General features: G+C 47.2%; 1 protein-coding gene across 4 annotated transcripts in view; it reads left to right on the top strand.

The window, feature by feature from the left end:
• The window catches only part of BICD2 (BICD cargo adaptor 2), a 90,400-nt gene that overhangs the window by 43,727 nt on the left and 20,901 nt on the right, over positions 1-25,772 (top strand). For all 4 annotated transcript variants that reach the window (XR_008462274.1, XM_054162189.1, XM_054162185.1 and 1 more), the window contains exons 2-4: positions 1,193-1,405; positions 21,751-21,903; positions 24,188-24,640. Coding sequence is in view for 3 of the 4 variants with exons in the window: in XM_054162189.1 (XP_054018164.1) it covers positions 1,193-1,405; positions 21,751-21,903; positions 24,188-24,640 (819 nt within the window). In the remaining variant the exon portion in view is untranslated. The remainder of the gene's footprint in view (positions 1-1,192; positions 1,406-21,750; positions 21,904-24,187; positions 24,641-25,772) is intronic.

Genomic DNA, 25,772 nt, shown 5'->3' with positions numbered 1-25,772 from the left:
TAAAAGTGCTTAATTGACAATGTAGTGCATGACTAGACAAGGAGCTTTGTGAGATGCTGACCTGTCCTTGACCTGGCTCAATGGCTGATGTTAATGTTGGCTACATAAACCTGCTGTGTGGACACTGGCATCCCAAAGCCTCAGCCACATTTGAGTTGTGAACTGTGGTGCACACAAGGTGCAGCAGCTGAAGGTTCACAAACCTCCTTGCCTGCGGTCTGTCTGCCGGGCGGTGTTACGAATCTACCCACTGAAAACGTTGAACTCTTTGCTTTATCACTGAAAGCCACTGGTGGGTTTCTTTAATGCAGCAGCTGGGCTGTCTGTATGGGCTGCTTGCTCATGTGGGAGAACTGCTGCCAGGAGCATCAGCCGGTAGACTTCCAAGCAAAATGAAAACCCTCAAAAAGAGCGGTGGGAAAAAGGAGGAGGTGCGAAGTGAGGATGTCGGCTCCAAAGAAAGGCGTGCTGTGCTGAAGAGGTTAGATCTCTCTGACCTGCCTCTAAGTCCCCTTGCTGGCACACTGATAGACATGATATCTCCAGGACTAGGGATCAGAGCTGGTTGGGTGAGCGTCTGCTGACCTACTTCAGCTGCAGTGACCCGCGTTAGCTTAGCCTGGTGACGGAGCAGCCCTGCTGACCCTGCCTGCTTACGGCGGCAGTGGGTTAGCAGGGTTGAGGGGGTGGTGATCTCCAGCAGTGAGCAGCCACGGGTAGTGTCATGGGCAGAGCTTCATCAGGAGCAGTCAGCGTGCTCCCAGCCCAGGAAATGGAGCAGGCTGTTAATGCTAAGTCTGCCTTCAGTGATTGGGGTTTTGCAGGAGTCTGCCCCAGCTACAGAGGACACGTACGTGCGGAAATGCCTGCGCAGCTTGTGGCTGTCTCACTGAAAACCAAAGTCTTCCTCTTAACAGCAGGCAATACCCTGGTGTGCGTGTGTCCTGCAACAAGGGTTTCTGTGAGGTTCTGCTTGGATATTCTGTGCATCACAAAACACTCTTTTGAGAACCCTTTGTTGGTCACTTGATAGCATTTGAAGGTCTGCTCCCCAGAGAGGAGAGTGTTGGAATCAGTTACGTTGTTTTGCTTCAAAAAAATACAAAGGTGAATCCTGTCAGCTGTTTACAACAGAGGTGTTCATGCATCGTTCTGAGTTGACTAATGTAAGATTTGTTTCTGACTGTTCTAGGCCTTTGGGCAGGCCCATACAAACCACAAGAAGGTAGCAGCAGATGGGGAGAGCAGAGAGGAGACCTTGATTCAGGAATCGGCTACCAAGGAAGAGTACTACATGAAGAAGGTTATGGAATTGCAGACAGAACTGAAGCAGCTCAGAAACATCCTTGCCAACACTCAGTCTGAAAACGAACGCCTTAATTCTGTTGCACAGGAGCTGAAAGAGGTGAGTGAAGGTGTGCGGTGTGCATCACCGCTCCTTTTGCAGCTGGGATTTGTTGTTCCAAATAGGGAAGGTTCTTCAGCCCATGGATACCTGCTTACTCCTAGAAGTTGCTATGATGGGTGGTCTCTCTGAGACTTCAGCTTGGCGTTGTGTTCAGCCACAGCTGTGGTTCAGCAGTGCAGAAAATCCAGCTTTTCACTTCCCTCCACCAAACCAGCCTGGTGTGGCCACAAATTCAATCTGCTTTGTTCAAATACCTACTAGTTCTTCAGTAACCACTGTGGTCCCAGGTGGTGTCACGGATACATGATGGCACGTCTGGGCCACGCTGGTGCTGTGGGTACTGCACAGCAGTTCCTTCAGTCCAAGAACTGCGCTGAAAAGCGGAGGGACATGTCTAGTCCAAGTTCAGAAGTGCTTTGGATGTGCTTTTTATGCTTCACTCCCAATAGAGATTTGCTTGCTGCGAAATATTTGGGGCAGAAATTTCCCCCTTTTCTCACTTTTTCCACTCGAATTTCTAAGGGTGTAGGAGCATAACAAAACCTGGAATCGCGCAAAAAGGCGTCATAGTAAAATTTAGAGTCTTGTGTATTCTCCCATGAAGGTGCTGGGTTTTACTTTTCCAGAGGCTGACCATCTCAAAGTGCCTGTGACCTTTTCTTACATTAGTATTGAAACTGCCTGTTTCTGAGGGAAGTAATCACTGAGAAATCAACTTTAAAATGTCAATTACTTATGAAATCTGTAGCTCAGCAGGAGCCCCTTTGGCACTGATGCAGGAAAAAAGTTGTTCTGGGAACTCAAATCATTACCGAAGTTTAGACTGGGTAGAAGCTATAGAGACTGCAAAGAATAGAAGGATGTGGTAAACAAGTAGCCTTCGATCACCTTTCTTTGAAGTGCTGGGCACGCATCTAGCCCTGAGAGGGTTGCCGGCCTGCCCTGTGTACTCTGACCACAGCTGAAAAACACAAGTGTCTTATTTAATTTTGTTTAGGATGTGGTAACAAATATCTGGATGAGTTTTCATGGTGAAATCAGTGAGGAAATGCGAGCTACTTCTGTGGAGATGTGGGGTGCCTGTCTTGGAGGTCATCAGACAGGCCAGCGAAGCTTTCCTTTCATTTCACGTGGGTCCTGGTTGTGGGATACCAGAGCTGGAATTGGGCTGTGTGCTCTGTTTAGGCAAGGAACCCGTCCCTGCAAGTACACACACACGCACACCCCCCCCTTGTCTTAAATTCCTAACCTTTAAGAACAGCTCAGAAGAGGAGCTCCCTGCCCTGAAGGCAGCGTTGTGCCCATATCAGATTGCAAATGCTGGAGTGGTAGATTCCAGCCAAGCTCCCTGCAGCGCTGCAGTTACCTGGCTAGAAATAAGGGCTAACTGTTGTAAAATAATTAACTGAATGTGACTGATTTTAAACTTTGTATAGAAACTGAACTCAGGGGGGGAAAAAAAAAAAATCAGTCTAATGTGATAAGTCTCTAGAACCTTGCAGTCAGATGTTTCTCTGCCAGCTGATTTGTGCCATCTCAGTGCACGTTCTTTCCTTGCTTTTATTTTTGCCTAGCTGTTTCTTCTGCTGGTGCACTGTGGTGGGGTAAAGAGGTGTGGAGGAGGAAAAAAAGTGGCTTTAGTGTTAAAATGAAAACATCTGGGCCAGTTGATCCTGTGTGGTCTGACATTCTTCTCCTCTGAAGATTTGTGTGGTTTGAATTGCTTTGTAATTGCTGGTAGGGAATAGTGAAGTGAGATGTCTGAACAGGGATGCCATCCTTCTCCTGGCCTCTAAAAAAAAACCCACATTTTGAGGGGCTTGGCTTTTCTGTCATAAGATGCACCAGAAAATTGCAGTTGTTCACATAGCTGCTATTTCACCATTGCAGGGCCTGGACTTATCAGCAAGTCTAAGAGGAACTGAGAAGAACCTGTAGTGGCCATTATAATCCAGTGAGCAGGATGAGCAGTGAGCTTTTTGCCTGTCCCTGCTGCCAAGTTTAGCTTTAGCCTGTCTCATGGCAAGGACAACATCCACTCCTTAGTGGACAGAGAGGGGAATATAGTAACTAAAGGTGAAGAAAAGGCAGAGGTACTTAACACCTTCTTTGCCTCAATTTTTAATAGCAGGATAGGTTGTCTTCCTGATAACTGGCCTCATGAGCTGGCAGGTGGAGGCAGGGAGCAGTATAGTTTCCCTGTAATACAGGAGGAAGAAGTTAGAGACCTCCTTAGCCACTTGGATCCCCAAAAGTCCATGGAACCAGATGGGATCTCTCCTAGGGTGCTGAGAGAGCTGGCAGATGAGCTGCCAAGCCTCTCTCCATCATTTACCACCAATCCTGGCTTACTGGAGAGGTCCCAGATGACTGGAAGCTGCCAAGGTGATGCCCATCCACAAGAAGGGGATGAGCTGCCAAGCCTCTCTCCATCATTTACCACCAATCCTGGCTTACTGGAGAGGTCCCAGATGACTGGAAGCTGCCAAGGTGATGCCCATCCACAAGAAGGGCTGGAAGGAGAAGCCAGGGAATTCCAGACCTGTAAGCCTGACCTCAGTGCCAGGCAAGGTTATGGAGCAGATCATCTTGGGGGCAATCACACAGCACTTACAGGATGGCCAAGGGACCAGGCCCAGCCAGCATGGATTCAGGAAGGGCAGGTCCTGCCTCACCAACCTGATCTCCTTCCATGCCCAGGTGAGTGCCTGGTGGATATGGGGCAGGCTGTGGATGTAGTCTGCCTGGACCTCAGCAAGGCCTTTGACACCGTCCCCCCCAGCAAACTCCTGGCCAAGCTGTCAGCCCCTGGCTTGGACAGCAGCACTCTGAGCTGGGTTAGCAACTGGCTGGAGGCTGAGCCCAGAGAGTGGTGGTGAATGGTGCCACATCCAGCTGGCAGCCAGGCACCAGTGGTGTCCCCCAGGGATCAGTGCTGGGCCCCATGCTGTTCAATATCTTCATTGATGATCTGGAGGAGGGGATTGAGTCAGTCATCAGTCAATTTGCAGATGACACCAAGCTGGGGGCAGGAGTTGATCTGTTAGAGGGTAGGAGAGCTCTGCAGAGGGACCTGGACAGGCTGCACAGATGGGCAGAGTCCAAGGGCATGAGATTGAACACCCTGGAGGTGTTCAAGGGGAGACTGGACGTGGCACTTGGTGCCATGGTCTAGTTGTGAGGTCTGTTGGAACAGGTTGGACTTGATGATCCTTGGGGTCTCTTCCAACCTTAGTTACTGTGATACTGTGATGTTATACATCCAAGTGCTGGGTACTGCACTTTGGCCACACCAGCCCCATGTAGTGCTACAGGCTGGGGTCAGAGTGGCTGAGAGCAGCCAGGCAGAAAGGGACCTGGGGGTACTGGTTGACAGCAGCAGAACATGAGCCAGCTGTGTGCCCAGGTGGCCAAGAAGGCCAAGGGCATCCTGGCCTGCATCAGGAACAGTGTGGCCAGCAGGAGCAGGGAAGTGTGCCCTGTGCTCAGCACTGCTGAGGCCACGCCTTGAATCCTGTGCCCAGTTCTGGGCTCCTCAGGTTAGGAAAGATGTTGAGATGCTGGAAGGTGTCCAGAGAAGGGCAACAAAGCTGGGGAGGGGTCTGGAGCACAGCCCTGTGAGGAGAGGCTGAGGGAGCTGGGGTTGCCTAGCCTGGAGAAGAGGAGGCTCAGGGGATACCTTATTGCTGTCTGCAAATCCCTGCAGGGAGGTTGTAGCCAGGTGGGGGTTGGTCTCTTCTCCCAGGCACTCAGCACCAGAACAAGGGGACACAGTCTCAAGCTGTGCCAGGGGCGGTTTAGGCTGGAGGTTAGGAAGAAGTTCTTCATAGAAAGAGATTGGCCACTGGAATGTGCTGCCCAGGGAGGTGGTGGAGTCACCATCCCTGGAGGTGTTTAAGAAGAGCCTGAATGAGGCACTTGGTGCCATGGTTTAGTTGATTAGATGGCATTGGGTGATAGGTTGGCCTTGATGATCTCAAAGGTCCTTTCCAACCTGCTCTATTCTATTCTATTAGTTCTGTGCTGATACTAGTGCAAGGAGACTGTACTGTGAAGAATGGTGCTGTCATCTGAAGGTGCTGGAGATAAAGGTGGAATATGATCAGCTGGTTTATACTGCAGAGACACAGTGGCAACTCCTTCCTTCATTTTTTCTGACTTGTGATGAAAGGAAGACTGCTGTGGCTCTTTTCCATCCTGTGGAGAATGTTTGTAGTCAGATCTAGTCCTTGCAGCATGCATGTGGGAGGTCCCGCACTACTGCCCATTGAGGGAACTGACTTTCAACATGTCTAAGGGAACAGGAAGCTTTACTTCTGTTGCAGCCATCCTGGATTTAATCCAGATAAGAGGAAGGATGTGGAAAATACTTCATTGTGTGTCCTCTGGCCAGGCGGAGGGCTCCTCCTGTCAAAAGGAAGTTTAAAAGAAAAAAAAATAATTGGGAAATCAACCAAGGCTGAATCTATGCTTTAAGGGAGATTCAGTGCAGAATCTGCTCTTTGTGGCTGGCTGATAGCATACAGAGATGTACTGGGGTGTTTCTGAAGAAATCTGTTCTGCCTGTAGCAGTGGCATGAGGAGGATGGTCAAGGGCATCAGACAGCAGCTTCTCAGCTTCTCTTAAGGTGCTGCTGGCAGTAGTGGTGGTGGGTTGAGTGCAGATGCTGACCTGTGCTGGTTGGAAGCACCTTGTCTGTTTTAAGATGCCATCATTCTCGTTGTGTCTTCTCAGGACACTTGCACAGAAGCAGAGAGTTGCTTCTGGAAGGAGGAGAGTGACATTCAGTGCACTTGGAGTTGCTGTAGCAAGCGCAAACGGTTTTGATGTTTTCTGTTGAATTATCTAACTTTGACCTGTTGGGACAGGCCAACAGAATGGCTACCAATTATGAGTTGCACCGCTGTCATTAGCTAGCTCAGCAGCTTCTGTATCCTGGAAGAGTCATTGGAAGGAGTAATCTCTCCTGAGTAAGTGCTAATTGCTTTTCCTTTTTAGTCTTCTTTCATCTCTCCTATGCTTTGAAGGCACCAAGAGATTTCATAGGGTGATTTGGCTATAAGGTAGCTGTTGCCCAGTTTGGAGAGACTGGGAAATGAATGAGCACTTTTTTCCCAGGAAAAGAAAAGCTGATCTGGTTCTGTAAACTAAAGGATGGAATGTATTTGGGTGTGTGTGCAGAGAAATGGCTCATGTGACACAGGACAGTACAGTACGCACGATAAACAGCAGGTTTGAAAACCCCCACAAGCAAAACATGAGTCGTTTTATTTCTCCAAGGCTGTAAAATGGGAGCTACTCTTGTGAAGAAACTTTCTTGTGCTCCGTTATCATCTCTTAGATGTTAATCAAGAAAGCTTGTGTAAATCTGGAAGATAATGAACACCACACAGGTACCTGGCACTGCTATGCACTGAAAACTCTCTCCCTCATTTGTTTTTTGGTTGGGGTTTTTTTCTGTTGATAGTAGTGGGATTTCCAGGTCTGTGCTGAACACAGGAACTCAAATGTTTATCTTGGGGGTTTCTTTTGATTTGTTTTTAATTGTAGAAAAACTGGATACCAAGCATGCAGAACTCTGTAAAGATCTGAGTTTTACCCCTTCGTCCTGTTCTCTTGCCTCTCTTGGAGGAATCAAAGTCTCAGTTGAGTCTAACAATCCTCATGCTCTAGTCAAGTCCTGTAAATAATTTCCTTAATGAAGTTCGTGGCTTATGAAACTCACCCATACTCTGAATAGACAGGAGAAACCAACCAATGTGCTTACTCTTCAGTGAAGACCTGGAACTTGATCTCTGCTTGTGGGTAGCTGAATGCTTCATTGATGGACACACAGATACCTGGCAGATTCATGTATTCAGCGACTGAAGATCAGCTTCCACATAAAGCACAGTATGTTAGATCAGGCTGCTTCAACCACAGCTGCCTTCCCTGTGCAGTAATGCAGCTGCTTGCAGTCATCTCTCCATGTCCTTGGACACAGCAATGTTACAGGGGCTTCTGTCAGCTTTCTGGGCCTTGCAATTAAAAAATGTGAACAGAGTTGGAAGAGAGATTGCTGGGAAGCCCAGGACACAGTCTTACAAGAAGGCTGAGGGAGCTGGGGCTCTTTAGCTTGGAGCAGAAGAGCCTGAGGGCTGCCCTCATTCCTGTTGATGAAGATGTGCAGGACACTGTCAGGAGGATGGAGCCAGGCTCTGCTCAGGGATGTCCAAGGACAGCAGAAGGGGTGCTGGGGGCAAGCTGGAGCAGAGGAGGTGCCATGGGAACAGAAGGGAAAACTTTGTTGCTGTGAGGGTGCTGCAGTAGGCTGCCCATAGAGGCTGTGCAGTCTTCTCTGGAGACTGTCCAAACCCACCTGGATGTGTTCCTGTGTGACCTGTCCTAAGTGATCCTTCTCTGGCAGGGGGCTTGGAGTCTATAATCTTTTCAGGTCCCTTCCAGGCCCTAACATTCTGTGATTTGACTGCTTTAATTGCTAGCAACTGTTTGTTGTTTCAGAGCCAGTGTTTTCACCATGGTACACCCTGAATTTGTTTAAATGTGACCATGCATGCTCAGTGCTGATGGCTGACCATTCTTCTATGAACACAGAGTAATCTGATGGCTGAAGTTCTCCAGGTTTCCTTAATATCATCACTGAAGGAGGAATATTCCAAAAACTATGATTACACTTCTCTTTTCCATTAGGGTTTATAGCTAAGATGCTAAATGGTCTTTTGTGTTGCTCTCCTTCTCCCTCTTGAACAGAAAAATGCACAGATCTCCTCTGCATCCAAGGAAGGGAAGCCTCCATGTTCTACATTCCCTAAAAGCTGTGTCAGGAGCTGAAAGCAGGCATGAGTTTTATTGTAGCAGAGGAAAGTGGGAACAATGTTTTATTGCGCTCTAAATTACAGGCTGTGCGCTCCTGCTAATCAGCCAAGAGTGTGTTTAAGTGGTTTATTGCAATGCATTCTAGGTTTGAAGTCCTGTGGCTGATGCAGTTGGCAGTCCTGTCCTTCTGTATCCCATCAGGAGCATCTTTCTTCCCCCTTTTTAATAAATGCAATGAAATTGTACAAAATTCTCGGTGCTGTTGCTGTAATGTTTCTGCATTATTGCAAAGGTCAATGAAACAGCAAAAATACTCTTGTAGAACATGACATGGTGTAGAGCAAATAAACTTCCCCATTCTGAGCAGTGTGTAGTCTGTGATGCTGCATCTATAGGTGAACAGCTTAGAGGAGAAGTGCTTCAAGATTTATCATCATAAGAATGTTGGAGAAGAGAAGAAGAAAAAATTAGTATCTCTAAATGTTCCTTCCATGCAGGAAGGACAATAGTGGAGGAAGATCTGCAGCAGACGTGTGCAAAAGAGGCTGGAGTTCTGAATGGCATTAAAATGATGTCCTAGGCAGGAAACAGGAATCGGGGAAAAGGTGCAGTTGCTTAAATCAGGAGTATGACTTGCAGGAAGGGGAAGGAAAATTACTTCAGTGGTAGTATTTGGATTAATTGAAATTGGCTGAAAAGCTCTAAAAGTTGATGGTAGCCCTGGTGGCTGTGAATCAATGGAACTTGGAGTTTTGGCAGCATGAGAGTTTTGGATTTGTTTTTTGTTTTTACAAAAGGTCTAGGTGAAGACTTTCCCAGAAACCTTGCCTCTAGAAGGTGCAGAGAATTGGTGACCCTGTGGAGACAGAGTGAGTCAACAAACTCTTTATGGTCACCAAAGAAACAGGAGAGAGTTGTTGCTCTAGAGAAAGAAGCAAGAAAACAGAGAGCTGGAGTGGGGCATTGACAAAGAGCTAGGTATGATGTCCTTTTGTGTAAGGAGCTAAAACAGCAGCAGAAGTAATCTCGTTGTCGCAGGGTGCTCTGTGCTTTGCTAGAAAGCCTTGGGAGCAGGGTTTTGGCCATGGTGCTAGGCTTCGGCCTTGTATATACAAGATAAGGCTGCCTGAGTGCTTCTGTAACTGCCAGTGCAGTGCAGAGGTAGCCAGTGGGCCAGGTGGACACAGACAGGTAGAGCAGCTACACAGTCAGGCTGCTGACAAAACATTGGAGCAGAATGGTGTGAGAGAGCTGAGTACTTCACATCAGCTTCTGTAAAACCAGGCTGCTGGCAGTGAGCTGAGAAAGGGAACTTTAACAGCAACAACAAAGTGAAAAGCACAACATTTCCCCTGCTCTACCTAGGGAGATTTAAAGGGTCACCTTCTGAGGGTCGCTGTGATTGTTCTGTCTGCAGGAATGGCTGCAGGAATGATACCCTGGTCACTTACTGCCATTCCTACCTATTGTATGGGAGAGGCTGCGGGAGGTAGCTTCTTTTATACCCTGAAAGCAGGTAGGCGTCTGTGTGTTGATCAGCTGTGTGACCTGCTTTCACCCTGAGGATAAAGATGGTTCTTCCCCTTTTCTTCAGGTTCAGAGATCCCATGTCACCCCTTAGCTTCTAATGGCAAAACGTCTGAGCACAAAGGCTCTTGCTGAATTCATTGCCTATGGGTTTTTAGATCTCTTCTGGGCCCAGGTGTAATGCTCAAACAATGCCCTACAGCAGACTGTCTTGCTTGGTTGGTTGCTGTTTTCTGAACTGAAGCATATGTAAATAAATGCTGATACACTGCAGGAGTCATGTCTGAAGTGAGCAGTGTGGCTGAAAGTGAGCTGCTAAACATGCTGCAAATGAAGAAGCGGCTGCGGGTTGGGAAAGCTCAGTTTCCAAAAGCAAAGCCGTGCCCAGCCTGCTTCTTGCAGGCACTGAGCCCATCACATTAGGTGCACAGGACTGGGTTTTTGTCCTTTTAATGCATTGAAAGAATCAGGAGGGTCACAGTGTGAATAGTTTTGGTTTATGTTTAAAACCTGTCTTTTGTCTGGTGCAGGAAGCTCAAAGGTGGTGACAGTATGAGAGCAGGGTGCTGCTGCCTGCCGCCTCAGCACATTGCAGAGGGGCTGCAGATGTCAGCAGATTTCTTCCCACCTTTTTATTTTCACCAAAGTTGATTTTTGTACTAGCAGCTCCTTTGGTTTTCTTTTCTTTCTTTGTTGGTTTTGTTGTTGTTTTGTGGTTTGGGTTTTTTTTAGAATGATGAGAGCTGAGTCTATTTCTAAGGAGAGAGCACTGCATGTCCCTTGCGTGCTTGAAACAGACAAAAAAATCCAGTCCAAAGAAAATGAGCGGCAGTGGAAATGTAATTGATGTGCCTTGCACGTATTCAAGGAGGCATCTGTGGTGATTTGCCCATTGTTCCTGTGCACTGATACATTCAGAGAAAAGATCTTAACAGTGTTTCTCTTGCTGTAATGGTTGCTGCCTGGAAACTCGTCCAAGAAATGAGTCAAACAATATTGAAAGTGAGGTTGTTAAAACTTGCCATTTGAACACTGGCTTTTCAGATCATAAAATTCATATTGAAAATAAATTATTGATGATCTGACATTATTGAACTCTAAATATGGTCCTCGGATTTCCAACGTGCAGTTAGATTCCCCAGTGTATTGTTTGGGACTTAACCTGGTGGCTGCTTGCTGGGTGATGCTTTCACCGTGCTGATTAAAGGCCTATGTGGCTCTCACAGTGGAGGCAGCATGCAGCTGTAAGCTTTGAACAGATGTAAAATCAAAAATGTGTAGCTGAAAGAGTGAAGGGAAATGCAGTGAGTGTAGTGCAGCCCGAGTAGCACAGCCCGGCCTGCAGGGTGTGCAGGACAGCCCGGACTGCAAGATGTGTAGGGCAGGGTGTGTAGGGCAAGGTGTGTAGGGCAGCCTGCACTGCAAAGTGTGTAGTACAGGCTATGTAGGGCAGCCTGCACTGCAGGGTGTGGAGGGCAAGGCCAAGTGCTTCCAGCAACTGGGTGCCACCACTTTGACAGTCATGGCATTTTGGCCTACATCGCAGCCTCTGGAGCGCAGCCTTGCCCTGTTTGTATCTTGGTGCTGTGTCTGTGCTGGTGGTTATTAAGGAGCTGTTTGATCTTTGCAGTGTCTCAGCTGTTCCAGTCTGGAGGAACTTGGGCAAAAGCTCTTGTGAGAGGAAAAACAAAGCTTTGCTCGTGACAGAGGAACTCTTCTGCTCTGCTGCCTACACGTAGCTTTTTATCCAGTGTAATTTTAGCGTCACTTATCAAAACAGTTCCTAAGAAAATAATCCTTTTTCTTATAGAAAGTGGGCAGTGTGTTATATGGCCAAAGATTGCTTTGTATTTTTTCTTGCTTCATGGAAATATAGGTCAGTGGCCTTCTAACAGGCACAGTGTTCATTTGCAGTAGAAGTAAACAAAGCAGCCCCCTGGTAATTACTGGTAAACAACTCCAGTGGACCATATTCAGCATGCAGAGCTTGGCTGTTGCCTCCGAAGCATGGTCTGCAAGGAAGAGACTGCTGTGGTATAAATACATACAGAAAACTCACCCTGAGGTGCTTCTGGCTTTTAAAATGCTCTGGTACCTGTAAGATAACATTTTAAAGACAAAGGGCATATCTGGAAGCAGAGTTTAGTCGCTGCTTGATGAAGATCCAAGTGCTGTGTTTCCCCCATGTTTATTTCTGTAGAGTACTAGCTGTATGCACGACACAATCTGAGGCATAACTGTGCAAAGGGAAGGAGACTTCATAATTTAGTCATAACATGTATGAAGGCAGTGTAGTAAATCATCAAGAAATTATGGAAGTTTGTGCTGCTTGGTGGTAAACAGGGCTGCTGAAAGAAAATCTGAGCTGCATGGGTCCTGCTTCTGCTGTAACCTACAGCTTGGTGGAAAGCAGAATGCAGAATGCAATACAGCAGCAGCTAGGGTGATGCCCACTCTGATCTCCATCTACTCTGACCTTGCTTTCTATTCCTCTTTGCTTGATTCTTTTCCCTCACCAGAGGTTTTGCATCTAGTTTAATGCCAGTTACAATCAGCAATGTCATTTAAAACGATGTTTGCACTAGGAATGCTTTTCATTTGTGCAACCTGTAATTTGTCTTCCTTATTGAGCAGTGTCCGGCCCTCCTGGATTCCTTGGTCCATCAGAGCTGCCTCCCAAGGGACTCTGTTCACCAGACTCCAAAACAGGCCAAAATTTGCCTGCTGGAAGTCTCAGGTGCAGTTCTGCCAACCCTCCTCTCTAATTCTCCAGCTGAGAATTCTGGCATTTCTTGATCCTGCCCAAGATGACCCCCAGCCATTACATCCCCCACCAGTCCTCCTCTGTTCACAAAGGGTAGGTCCAGCAGGTGCCTTCCCTAGTTGGCTCTGTCACCAGCTATGCCAGGAAGTTCTCCTCCCCTCACCCTAGGAACCTCTGGGACTGCTCCATCTCTGCTGTGGTTTATTTCCAGCACGCAGGAGAGAAGTTGAAGAGCTCCACAAGAACCAGGGCCAGCGATCACAAGACTTCTGCCAGATGCCTAAAGAGTATTTTCTCTGTCTCTTTGTCTTGGTTGGATGGTCTGTAGCACACTCCCACCAGGACATCTGCCTCATTGGCCTTCTTCCCCACAAACACTCAACCCTCTCCTCACCATCACCAAGTTGCAGCCATTGGTAACACTCCCTGGCACACAGGGCCGCCCCGCCACCTCCCCTTCCTTGCCTATCCCTTCTGAAGAGTTTGTAGCCACTGGCTGTGGCACTCCAGCAGTGTGAGACATCCCACTCAGTTTCTCTGATGCCCACTAGGTCATCGTTTTCCTGACACCCAAGGGCCCCCAGCTCCTCCTGTTGCTTCCCCTGCTGCAGGCATTGCTGTTGATGCTCTTTGGTTGCTCTCAAGGCCTCACCACTGTTTTGCAGGGAGAAGGCCCAGTCTCTGCCTGCCTGGCCTCAGGTGCTCCTGTGGTTGCTAACCCATCTGTGACCCTTGTGTCTCTGCTGCCACGTGGGTCTCCATTCCCTGCCTCCACTGGCAGCCCCTGCTAGCCCCCATCCTTCAGACACCGGTGTGCTGCCCTTGGGTTAATTTCCAGCCAGCCTGGGTTTGTGCCCTTCCCCCTTCCAATCCAGTTTCAAGCTCTTTCAGTGAGTGCTGCCAGCTCCTGGGCTGGGATCCTTTTCCCCTCTGAGACAGGTGTGCCCTCTCTGTAGCCAGCAGTCTGGCTGGTTTGTTGCTAATTTTGTTTTCCTGGAAGCCTGCTTAATTTTTCCAGTCTTTTGCTAGTTTGCATCCACAATGAGAATTACTGTAGCTGGAGCTTTTAAGTTCAGATATCCATGTGTATCTGAATCCAACTGTCCCCCAGGGAAAGCTGTCTCATTCCCAAACCTGGGGGAATGATGGCAAGCCACTGAATGCAAGAGAGCTGTTTCAGTTACTTAACTCTTTTCTTCCTTGTTTCATCTACAGGGAGGCTTGCTGAAACAAACCTTGTTTCATTAGCAACTGAAAATACAAGCACAGCATAGAAAAGCCCTCCACAAGCTGCTATCTCAGGCTGCAGACAGTTTGCACAAGGTATAGCAGCGAGTGAGGCTGCTGTTGATCATTGTCTGTCTCTGCTGGTGATAGTTTGGGGCCACTTTAGGTGGCAGTGACCTTTTTAGGACTAGGCTTGGCTCCATGAGCTCTGCTGGAAGTAAAAGATGGAAGGCCTTGGAAGGGTTAAATGTTTTCTTTGTGGCAGTGAAGGACTTGGTGAGCTGCCAAGCATTTAGATTTGAGATTTGAAAAGCAGCTGGAGTTAACTGCTCTTAGCAAGCAGCTGGGTGCAGGCAGGGGAGACCCTATCAACATCACTCAGTGCCATTCCTAACACTGTCCTGATGTGGGGGGCAGCATTTTCCATCCAGACTCCTACATGCTGCTGGAGCTGAGATGCAGAGCCCAGGCCCACCCCCTAACCTGGTGCTGCAGGAGGACAAGCTCAGGTCTCCGAAGAAGAAGGGTGGCTGGGAATGCGCAGAGGGAAAGAGGTTCCCTCTTGTCCTCCTGGAGCTCAAAAATGACTGTTTTATAGGTTACCAGTAACTGACTTGTTCCACTTGCAAAATCAGTTCTTCAAACAGATTTTAAAAGTCATCCTCTGATCTCAGATCTCTGCCCCCAGCATTTGATCACAAGGCTCATTCCAGTCTTCCCACCTTCTACACCATTAATCTGCTTGCTTCTGTGAAGACATTGCACAGCTGCTGCAGCTTGTGCAAGCTTGCATCAGTGCCAGGCACCTCCATATTTAGTGTCCAGTGGATTACTGGCCAAGACCCCCCATGTGGATGGGCAGCTAAAGCTGGGGGTAGAGGTGTATTTATTTTCACCTGGATTGTAAGCTTGCAGTTGGAGAGCATTGTTAGAGCAGGGCTGGATCCTTATCCAAAGAACTTCAGAGTAAATAGTGTATTGCCGTGTGTGCAGGGGTCTGGGAAAACTGCAAAGCAATCAAACACTGAGCTGAGTACATTAGAGGAGTGGTGCCCCAGCACTGATCACTGTACAGAAAATCCTGAGGCATACATACCTGTAGCAAGGTGCTTTGTCATGGGGAGGTATTTGGCTAATGAGAGGACAGGTTAAAAATCCAACCTAACAACTAACAAAACCCTACAACAACAAAAAAACCAAACCAGCAACAAACCAGGCAGCTGTGCTCCTGTCCTGCCAAAGTCTCAGTGTAGCTGTGTGCCTCCCATTAACACCTGGGAGCTGTTGGGAGCATTGTGTGTAAGTCCTGACACTTAAGAGCTGCTATTGTTTTGGCTCCATGCTTTGCAGGAGAATGTGTGTGCTGTGATTGCACATAGTCCACATCATCTTCCCTGCCATTTTTGTTGCCTGCAAAATATATCATGGAATTCAACCTGTCTGTGCTTGGGAGCACTGAGCATGTCTCATCTGAATGAGATGGAACGCTTCAGGTTTTGTCTCCTAGTCCAAAAATAAAAAGTTAAACTGCAACTTCTGCTAAGAAAGAGAAATAAGATCAGGTTTGCTCAGCAGCTCCAAGTGATGTAAATTTGGCCCAGGTGCAGGAAAGCCTCAAAAGGCTTGAGGTGAATTACTTTTTAGTGAGTTGTCAGCATTAGGTGCAGGGCAACCCAAGGTGCTAGCACGGGTGTGCTGGTGCTGTCCTTAGGAGGCTTGGGTCTCACTGCTGCCCATAGGGCATCTCAGCATAGCTGGTATTTCTGTGGGGCACACTGGGGTCAGGGGGTGGGAGTTTTGGTGTGAAATGGTGTTTCAGAGAGGCAGCTGGGAAGGATGTCTTTGCCTGGGGTATGGCCATCTCTCGATGGGTTGGGTTTGGCTCAGTAACTGTGCTGTATGAAATGCCATTAAAGCCTGACTTTGCCTTTGAAAACACACAAAATAATTCCTTCTGCTGCTCAGTACTCTACCTGTCTCTTTCCTTTCCCATTTTTAGCTATCTTTGCCTGCAGTCACACCAAGGAGACCATTGCCAGGATGTGCTGTTGGCCACACGTGGCTGCTGCTCTGCCTCTCCACCTGAAAGCAGTTGCTTATTGCCAGGCACTGCAAGCAGCCTGCTTCTACAGCTGATCTTCAGAGCAGTACTGGAAGTTCAGGCTTCCAGACCTTTTGCTGATGTATCATAAACAGCTGCATTTATTGGGGCTTTTTTGTTTTCTTCTCTCAAATATTAGTGTTTTGTTCATAGCTGTAATACAAAAATTTAAATACTTCAGAGCCTATAACTTGAGAACAGGGGAAGCTTATTTTTGATTCCTTATGCAGTCTTAATTGTGCTCTGGTTTGGGAGTGTTTTATTTCCCAGCCCTTAACTACAGTTCTGTGATACTTTGCCACAGTCCTTGGGTGTGTGAAGCAAGTGCAGCTAAAATTGGATGGGCAGCTGTGAATTTGGCACAACTTGCAGCTGCTGGCCTTTGTAGCCTCCATCAGGTAACTTGTTGGTTGTGTTTGTGTCTGGTGAGTGACCTTATGTTTCCTTTTTGTGCATGCAAAAGGTTTTTGGTTCATGTTTTGAGGGTTTGATTTTACCGCTGGAACCTAGGTTAGATGAATTTAGCTTTGAGTTCTGTGTCCAAGTATTAGTCTTCCCTGTTTTCAGGTTGATCTTCAATCAAATGTCTAAGAGCTGATGTTTTACTCATTTGTTTTGGTGGACTTGGCTGTGCTGGGTTAATGCTTGCACCTGGTGATCTTAAGGGTCTTTTCCAACCTCAACATCTATGACTTACTGACTGCTCTGTATTTTTCCCAAGGAGTCTGCACCCTTGCTTGTGAATCCTCCCCATGGGGGTATCTGGAAATACTTACATAGAATACATAGAATAAACCAGGTTGGAAGAGACCTTCAAGATCATCGCGTCCAACCCATCAACCAATCCAACACCACCCAAACAACTAACCCATGGCACCAAGCACCCCATCAAGTCTTCTCCTGAAAACCTCCAGTGATGGCGACTCCACCACCTCCCCAGGCAGCCCATTCCAATGTGCAATCACTCTTTCTGTATAGAACTTTTTCCTAACATCTAGCCTGAACCTCCCCTGGCGCAGCCTGAGACTGTGTCCTCTTGTTCTGGTACTGGCTGCCTGGGAGAAGAGACCAACATCCGTCTGTCTACAACCTCCTTTCAGGTAGTTGTAGAGAGTAATAAGGTCACCCCTGAGTCTCCTGTTCTCCAGGCTAAGCAACCCCAGCTCCCTCAGCCTCTCCTCATAGGGCTTGTGTTCCAAACCCCTCACCAACTTTGTTGCTCTTCTCTGGACTCGTTCCAGCAAGTCAACCTCCTTCCTAAACTGAGGGGCCCAGAACTGGACACAGTACTCGAGGTGCGGCCTAACCAGTGCAGTGTACAGGGGCAGAATGACCTCCCTGCTCCTGCTGGCCACACTGTTCCTGATGCAGGCCAGGATGCCATTGGCCCTCTTAGCTGCCTGGGCACACTGCAGGCTCATGTTCAGTCTACCGTCAACCAGCACCCCCAGGTCCCTTTCAGCCTGACTGCTCTCCAGCCACTCTGACCCCAGCCTGTAGCTCTGCATGGGGTTGCTGTGGCCAATGTGCAGAACCCGGCACTTGGATGTGTTCAATCTCATGCCGTTGGACTCTGCCCATCTGTCCAGCCTGTCAAGGTCCCTCTGCAGAGCCTCTCTACCCTCCAGCAGATCAACTCCTGACCCCAGCTTGGTGTCGTCAGCAAATTTACTGATGATGGACTCAATGGCCTCGTCCAGATCATCAATAAAGATGTTAAAGAGCATGGGGCCCAGTACTGATCCCTGGGGCACACCACTAGTGACTGGCTGCCAGCTGGATGTGGGTCCCTGAAATCTAACCCTGGAATCAGTACTATATTTGTCCCATTAGGATTTTACTCTTGATAATGACATGTAGAGTTAGGTGTGAGCAGCTTTATTGCAGCCTGGAACTCAAACAGACCTGTGACCTCATGAGGTGGTGGAGTTCAGGGTAACAGAAACTGTGCTGGTCACACAGCTTCCCTTGCAGGGGAAGCCTCAGGCTGGTGACCTGGAGGCTGAGTCCTAGTCAGGCTGTGTAGTGCCCAGAACAGAAGAGAGAACCAGCTACCTCCTTGGGCTACTGTAGGAGAAGGGTGTTTTTAGATAGCTTTGGAAGGTTGTGCTTAGCCTTTGACTCAGAAAAGAATGTAAACATCTTGTAACTGAAGGAGAGAAACTAGGCAGAGTTTGGATGTGTTAAAATATTTAGCCTATTGTATGTCTTAATTACTTGCATGCCATAGAAAAGAGCCAATTAAGAAGTGACATGTATGCCTTCTGGTAGACTAGATAATCTTGCTGTATAAATAATAAATGTCTTCACCTGCTGATGTCTTGTCCTGGAAGCTGTGCTCAGGGTGATTTGAGCACCTATACGACAACAGGCAACTGGGCCCAAAGAGCAGTGGTGTCCCCCAGTACTGGGGCCTGTCCTCTTAAACATCATTATCACTGATCTGGGTGAGGGCATTGAGGCACCCTCAGTAGGTTTGCAGATGACACCAAGCTGGGTGGCTGTGTCCATCTGCTAGAGGCTATGGAAGCTTTACAGCAGGACCTGGAAAGGTCACACCCATGGGCCAAGGCTCATTGGATGAAGTTCAACAAGGCCAAGTGCTAGGTCCTGCACCTGGGTCACAACAACCCCATGAGGAGCTACAGACCTGGGAATATGTGGTTGGAAAGCTGCAGCTTGGAGAGGGACCTTGGGCTGTTGGTTGGCAGTCGGCTGACTGTGAGCCAGCAGTGCCCAGGTGGCCGAGAAAGCCAATGGCCTCCTGGCTTGGATCAGAAGCAGGGTGGGCAGCACGGACAGGAGGTGACCATCCCCTGTGCTCAGCACTGGGGAGGTCACACCTCGAGTGCTGTGCTCAGCTCTGGGCCCTCACTGCAGGAAGGACATTGAGGGGCTGCAGCCTGTCCAGAGCAGGGCAGCCAGGCTGGAGAAGGGCCTGGAGCCCCTGGGCTAGAGGGGAGGGGCTGAGGTTACTGGGGGTGTTCAAGCTGGAGAAGAGGAGGCTGAGGGAGACCTCCTTGCTCTCTCCAGCTCCCTGAAGGGAGGTTGCAGTGAGGAGGGGACAGCCTCTGCTCCTTGGAGGCAAGGGACAGGAGCAGAGGCAATGGCTCCAAGCTGCCCCAGGGGAGGTTCAGGCTGGATACTAGGAAATATTTCTGCCCTGGAAGGGCTCTCAGATATTGGCATGGTCTGCCCAGGGCAGTGCTGGAGTCCCCATCCCTGGGGGTGTTCAAGCAGCATGGACCTGCTTAGGGACATGGTTTAGTGTTGCCCCTGCAGTGCTGGGTCAGGGGTTGGACTGGATGAGCTTGGAGGTCTCTTCCAGCTGGATGGTTTCTGTGACTTTTTTTTTTGTGTGTGTGTGTGAATTACTGTAACTCCCAGGGTCCAGTTCTATGTAAATTTACACGCTGGGGTGTGCTAGATAAGTAGATGCTAAGGATCGGACTTTTGGCGATGATGGACAGCAGTCCAAAGCAGTTCTGAGTAAATCCCTGCTAAGCACTGGTGCTGCATGGAGGGCCCCTTTGTAGAGCTGAGAGGATGAAAATACTGAAGACAAGCTTCCTAGTAGTCTGTGGCCTTTCAATCGGGTGAACTCACTTTCAGATTGCAGTCTTTTTCTGGGCAGGATGGATGGGAGGCTTCTGCTTTGTGGGAATATTCTCTAGTTTGAGAAGGTTGGGGGGGTTGTCAGGGAGGTTTTGGGGCCATCATCTCTCCACACAGTGGTGGTGACACCTTGGCGTGCTGTGTTATGGGCTGTGGGTGGAGGTGTGGCTTCGTAAACAGAGGCTCTGGCCAAGCATGCCCTGAGAAGAACATGCTAAGAGCAGACTGAACTGCAGTGTGCTAGGCAGCTAGCAACCCAGTTTTGTCTTCCCTCTGCAGTCAGCAAGCCGGGAAACTATTTTTGAATCTGGCCTTCTGATGCACACTGACATTCTTCTTGTGCTAGGCAGAGCACAGCAGTACTATGACATGAAATAATGAGCTCTTACTGGTGCTCTGAATTAAACAGGCTGGATGGGACAGGAACCAGTCTTTCTTTAAGAAAAAGACTTGCTCCAATGACTTCTCCAGGCACTGACCTTTGCAAAGATTAGATCTTCCAGGGAGAAAGAGGAAGAGAGCAACCCGAGGGGTGGGAAGAGAAGCTTGCCAGTAGCTTTGTGGGAGGTCTTCCACTGCATTTCGCTCACTGGGGGATGTGGAAAATCACAGTTAAGATCTCCTAATTTGTATGAACCTCAGTTTGATGTAGGAGCCTTTTGCAATCCTAACTGTTAAACAGCTTGGATTGTCTGGCTGGAGGCCCTTTCTGCCAAAGGCCTGAGATCCTCATTGCAGTTTTAAGGAGAAGTTAGAATGGAAAGTCACTCCAACCTGTAGCCTTCAGCTGCCCGTGGCACATCTTGCCCGGTGGCCCTGGGTTTCTTCAAAGACAGAGCCAACACTTGCTGGGGCATGGAATATGGCAACTTTTTATTTGCATTGTTGCACTGCAGTGTTTGATTTCAGCAATCAATGTTTATTGAGCTTCTCGGTGTGCTGGGAAGTGGTGGTCATCTCTTCATTGCTAAAATTAACAGAGAAGTTCATAGAGTCTCATCATTACCTGACATGGGAGGGAGCTGTAATTTAAATTTATTGGTCTTAACAGTTGCAGATGGTTCTGTGTTGGTGTTCAGAATGTGCCAGGTTCAAGTCTTGGCATCTCACCCTGCTACAAAGGCTTCCTTCATCTCTTAGCTTGCCGTAGGTGCCCATTGATACATGTGCTGTATTATTTCTGTGTATTCCTGCTACATGCTCACAAGAGGCCTGAGACCATATTTTACTAATTCCTGACATTCTTGTTTCAAATCAGAAGTGAGAACACTAAGGGACTCTGAGGTTGTATACTGGAGTATGAAGCTTTCTTGACAAGGCTTCTGGATAGATGAAGAAAGAAAAAAGATGCCATAGCCTAGGTAGCTGCATTGACAGGATGCCTCTTCTGGAAGCTTGTGTTTAGAACTGTTTGCAAAACCCTCTTGTCACTTCACTGGAGCAGCTGCTAAAATATCTGATAAACTGCCTGTTTGTCTAGCTCTGAAGGTATTCTTACTAATACTTCAGAACATACTTTCACTTTGTTTACGTATTTAAAGATATGGCTTGAAAGAAAGTAATGTTGGAAAAAGAGCTAAGTCCAGTGAGCCATGCACATAGCTGGATATCCACTAGCTCAATTTATTGTCTGTGTGGTTTCACCAAAGATCTAGACATGTAATGCAACAATATATAGATTATTTTTCTTGATTTCTGCTCTGTCCCCCCAGAGTAATAGGGATTTTAATGGCTTCCAAGATCTTGCAAAAGTCTTGGGGCTGAGGGACGGAACATTTTATCATTAACCACAGTTGCTCTTTCTTTCTGCCTGGGATCTTGGGTTTCATTTGAGCTTTAACTCGGAGTCTCTCTTCAAAAGGATTCATTAGAGCAAATTTCAAAATGATTGGGCTGGCCATGAGAAAAAAGTCTGTTGGAAAGCAGCCGCAAACACATGTCCAAAAAAGAATGTCTGGAGTCATCTGAAGCGTTTAGCAGATTCAGGCACTGACTTCTGATCTGGAAAACTTTCCTGTTGCTTACAGCCAGTGGGACACCATAGGGGTGACTGCTGTTTTCCTTGCCAACTAACATTGCTTTAAGTCCAATGTGAGAATTTATAAGAGAAGCAAGAAACCAAAAGCTAATTGCTGTGTGAGTGACTGGTTTTCTGTAATTTCGTTATAGGGGCTGGTGGGGAAGAGCTGCTGTTTGAATGGAATCTGATTGATCAGTGCATGCAGAAAGATAACATTTTGAAACTTAGTTGTAGCTGACCAAATCACTTTGGGATTTGTTTCTTTTTCCAGGTCAACCAGAATGTGGAGATCCAAAGGGCCCGGCTGCGAGATGACATTAAGGAATATAAATTCAGAGAAGCTCGTTTGCTGCAAGACTACACTGAGCTTGAGGAGGAAAACATCTGTCTCCAGAAACAAGTGTCTGTCCTGAAGCAAAACCAGGCAAGGTTTTTCAAAACCTTTGCTGGCACCAAGTAGTTCCTGTGTTTGTAGCATAGTTCTGTCTCACTTGAACATCCCACTCCTCCTTTTCTGTTTGTATTGCTTCTGACACTACAAGCTGTGGCATTTACTGTCACGAGTCCTTTCTGACTCTGTTTACGTGCAGGCATAAAACTCCATTGCTCCTGCTTTGCACTCCCAAGTCCTTCCACTGCCTTCTCTCTCTCTGATGGAAGTGAAGTCTCTACCAGTCTGTGTTATTACTTGGTTTAGTCCTTTTGCTCTACTAGTTTTTCTGTGTCTGTTTGCAGTACTCTCCATCCATGCTCTTCTACACTATCTGTAGCTGGGTATATTTGGTTTTATTGCTCCAATTCTGTATCCTTCCTTTTCTAGCTCCTTTCATTAAACATGGACATCTCTTATAGTTGCTCATCTGAAAAGTCATCGTTAATTGCATAGTTCCAGCTGTTTTCAGAAGTTTAGAAAACTGCTTTGTGGGAACAACTCAATAATTTCCCCATAGCTGTTATTTGCAGAGGTAATTGGATTAGCTGTGGTCTTTGGCACTGTTTGCTTATCTTCATCTATCAGCTGGAGACTTGCCATTTTTATTCTTCAGTTTCATTTTTCTCATCAGTCTTGTTAAATAAAACACAAGGTTCATCTGAGAAAATGGTATAGCATTTAGGAAATGGAGATCTTGAAGACAACAGTAGTGCTGACACCATCTGTTGTAGCTGAGCATATAGTTAAAGCTTTTTGGGATTTGCTTCAGAACTCTGTCAAGTGTTCTGAATGCAAGCTGCCCCGCAAAGCAAGGTGTTTGGGGTATTGAAGGGATTTCATTTGTCTCCAGGTGAAACTCCATGTCATTGTTTATTACTTTGGCTTCGCTGCTGTGCCCAAAATGGGATTCCAGATTGAACCTGTTCTCACCTGAATACGTTTAGTCTGATCACGCTGGTTTGGGTGCCCTGATAACATGTGGTAGGGATAAAGGGGCTGTAGGTGCAGACTGGCAGAGATAGTGACCTGGTAGAATCCAGCCCATGGAGTTGGTTACTTTTGGGGTTTAACTTTTTTTGGTCTTAGTCATTGTGTTTAGTGGAACAAGTGGAAGTTCCCAGCTCCATTCTAAAATAAATTCATTCAAGAATGTTGTCATTTTGTGCTCGAGCCACATTTTAACCTCAGATGTTGTCTTGTCAGTTGCGAGTCGTTGTCAACTGTGGTGTTTGTGTTCTGGAACCTCTGAAAATAGACTGCAGCCTGAAATCCTTCATTTCAGTGGCCAGACATAGAATCAAGAACTAATACTTTTCAAGGCAATAGATTACCTCATTTTCTACCTTATCCTAATCTTACCTCATGAATTTTGATAAACTTTAATTATCCTACAGACTTAACTAGAAGAAGCCAGCAAGTTTTCACAGGCTTGTGTTTCAAAAGTGAATTAGCATCATTGGTTCCTGTGTTTTACACCAAGTGTGGTGCAGCACTACAGGACTGGTGTATGTTGGCATCTAAAATTTCTTCACTGGTTGGTATACGCCATGCCGTGCATTTTCCTTTCTTAGGCAGCTAAAAGATATTCTTTTTGCCTGAAGGATTCAACTTTTCACACTGATGGGTGAGAGGGGTGTGTTTATAATTTCAGCACAAGGGAAAAAAGGTAATTTTACAGGTGAAAACTTAGAGTTTGCCATCAAATACTATGTAGCAGCACGGCGAGTCCAAAGCGTGGAGTCTGAACTGTAGCTCATTCCAGCTGTGCTGAAATGTTGAGGAATGAAATGATAGAACATTTTTGTTTCAAATGTATCAAAGCAGAGTTCGATTGCCAGGTACATCCCTGCAGCTTTAGTCCAGTGGCACATTCTAACATTCTAAGCAGTGCAGCAGTGTTTGGAAATGTTGAACTTGAATTTGTGGGAAGGTTGGCTAGGGAATTTGTGTCTATCGGAGAATGAACTTGCATTGTGTGCTAGGAAAGCCTATGTTGTGATGCCTCTGTATCAAACATTGTGTCTCCCACCCATCCTAATTAAGTTGGAATAGGTCACCTCATCTGATGGTTTACTTGGAAATTGTATTTCCTGGTCTCTGTGAAGGTAAATTGTGTTTGTAGATAGTCACAGTGCAGAAACTAGAGTCCAGAGCTGGAAAATGGTTCTCACCAAATATAGTGAGCCGAAAGATTCAGCAGTAAGATTACTTGATGCCTTGCAGGCGGACATTTTCATTAAGGCTTTTCTTCCCATCTCCCTGTGTGTACCTCCAGGTGGAGTTTGAAGGCTTGAAGCATGAAATCAAAAGGCTTGAAGAGGAGACAGAATTTCTCAACAGCCAGCTGGAAGATGCCATACGGCTGAAGGAGATCTCGGAACGCCAGCTGGAGGAGGCCTTAGAGACACTGAAGACGGAGCGAGAGCAGAAGAACAACCTCCGCAAGGAGCTCTCTCACTACATGAACATCAACGACTCCATGTACAACAGCCACCTGAACATCTCCCTGGACGGGCTGAAGTTCAGCGATGAGGCCACGGAGCCCAACAACGATGAAATCGTGAATGGGTTTGAGCAAAACTGCCTCGGCAAGCTCAGCAACGGCAAGAACAGTACCTCAACACCCAAGAAAAACGAGAGCTTCCCTCCAGCCCCGAGCCTGGTGTCAGATCTGCTGAGTGAACTGAACATTTCTGAAATCCAGAAGCTGAAACAACAGCTCATGCAGGTAAATGGGTTTCCTAAACAGTTGTGTACTTCCAAATGGCTGATAGAGTTTATTTGGGTTGTGATTTCAGTCCCTTCGTTATCTCATATGGCCACTGTGCAGCATGAATTGTATTTGTAAAGGTGTGGTGGTCTGGCCCTGGCTGGGGCCAAATGCCCACCAAAGCTGCTCTATCACTGCCCTTAGATGGGCAGGGGAGAGGGGAAAATATTGCCAAAGGGCTGTAATAAGATAGAGGCAATTTAATAATGCAAAGCCAAAGCAGAGGCTGCACAATGAAGCAGAGCAAGCAAAGATGTTCTTCTCTACTTCCCACCAATCCAATGTTTGGTCACTCCTTGGAAGCGGAGCTCTGACATACGTAGTGTTTGCTCCAGAAGATAGACACCATCAACCTATGTCCCCCACTTCCTTCTTTCAATTAGCTTGTATGTTTGAGCTGACATCATATGGCATGGAGCGCCCCTTTGGTCAGTTTGGGTCAGCTGGCCCAGCTGTATGCCCTCCCCAAGGTCCTGCCCACCCCTCAGCCTACTCTTGGGGTGGGGAAATGTTGGAAAAGTACAGCCCTTTTGATGGGTTCAGCAGTAGCCAAAACACTGGTGTGGTATCAACACCCAGCTACAGCACTGCAAAACATAGCACTGGAAAGATGCTCCAGGGATAATTAACTCCAGCTCAGCCAAACCCAATACTTTGATTTAGAATTTGGAAATATTCAGTGTTTGCCAGAAGAAAACTGCAGGGTTTTCAAAGGCAAGGACATTAGCAGTCATGTCCTGAGTTTGGAGGAAAGCTGGAATGCATCTGGTGTGCAGTACATGCAGTGCCTGCTGCATTATGGCACTGCTGAGAAAGAGTAATTTAAAACATTGATCTTTACTCCAGTCAGCTTCATCCAAAGGGTTTTGTACAACAGAACTATTGTCCATAATTAATCCAAAGAACATGAAGTTTTAATCCATGCTGAGCATTGCTGTGTTATATTTGTGCTGTTGGGAGGTTGGAGAGATTGTGTTGCCTAGGAATGGTTTGAAGTTACTTATTCAAGCATTTTTTAAGTGCTTTATAAGAAAAAGCTGTTGTGGGAAAAAAAAATAGCTGGATTTTTGCCAAATGAGAACTTTCAGAG

Source organism: Dryobates pubescens, chromosome 1, assembly GCF_014839835.1.
Source record: "Dryobates pubescens isolate bDryPub1 chromosome 1, bDryPub1.pri, whole genome shotgun sequence".
In the NCBI taxonomy this organism is placed as follows: Eukaryota; Metazoa; Chordata; class Aves; order Piciformes; family Picidae; genus Dryobates; species Dryobates pubescens.
The sequence above is the reverse complement of the archived record's forward strand: the minus strand, read 5'-3'. Positions and strand labels throughout refer to the sequence as shown.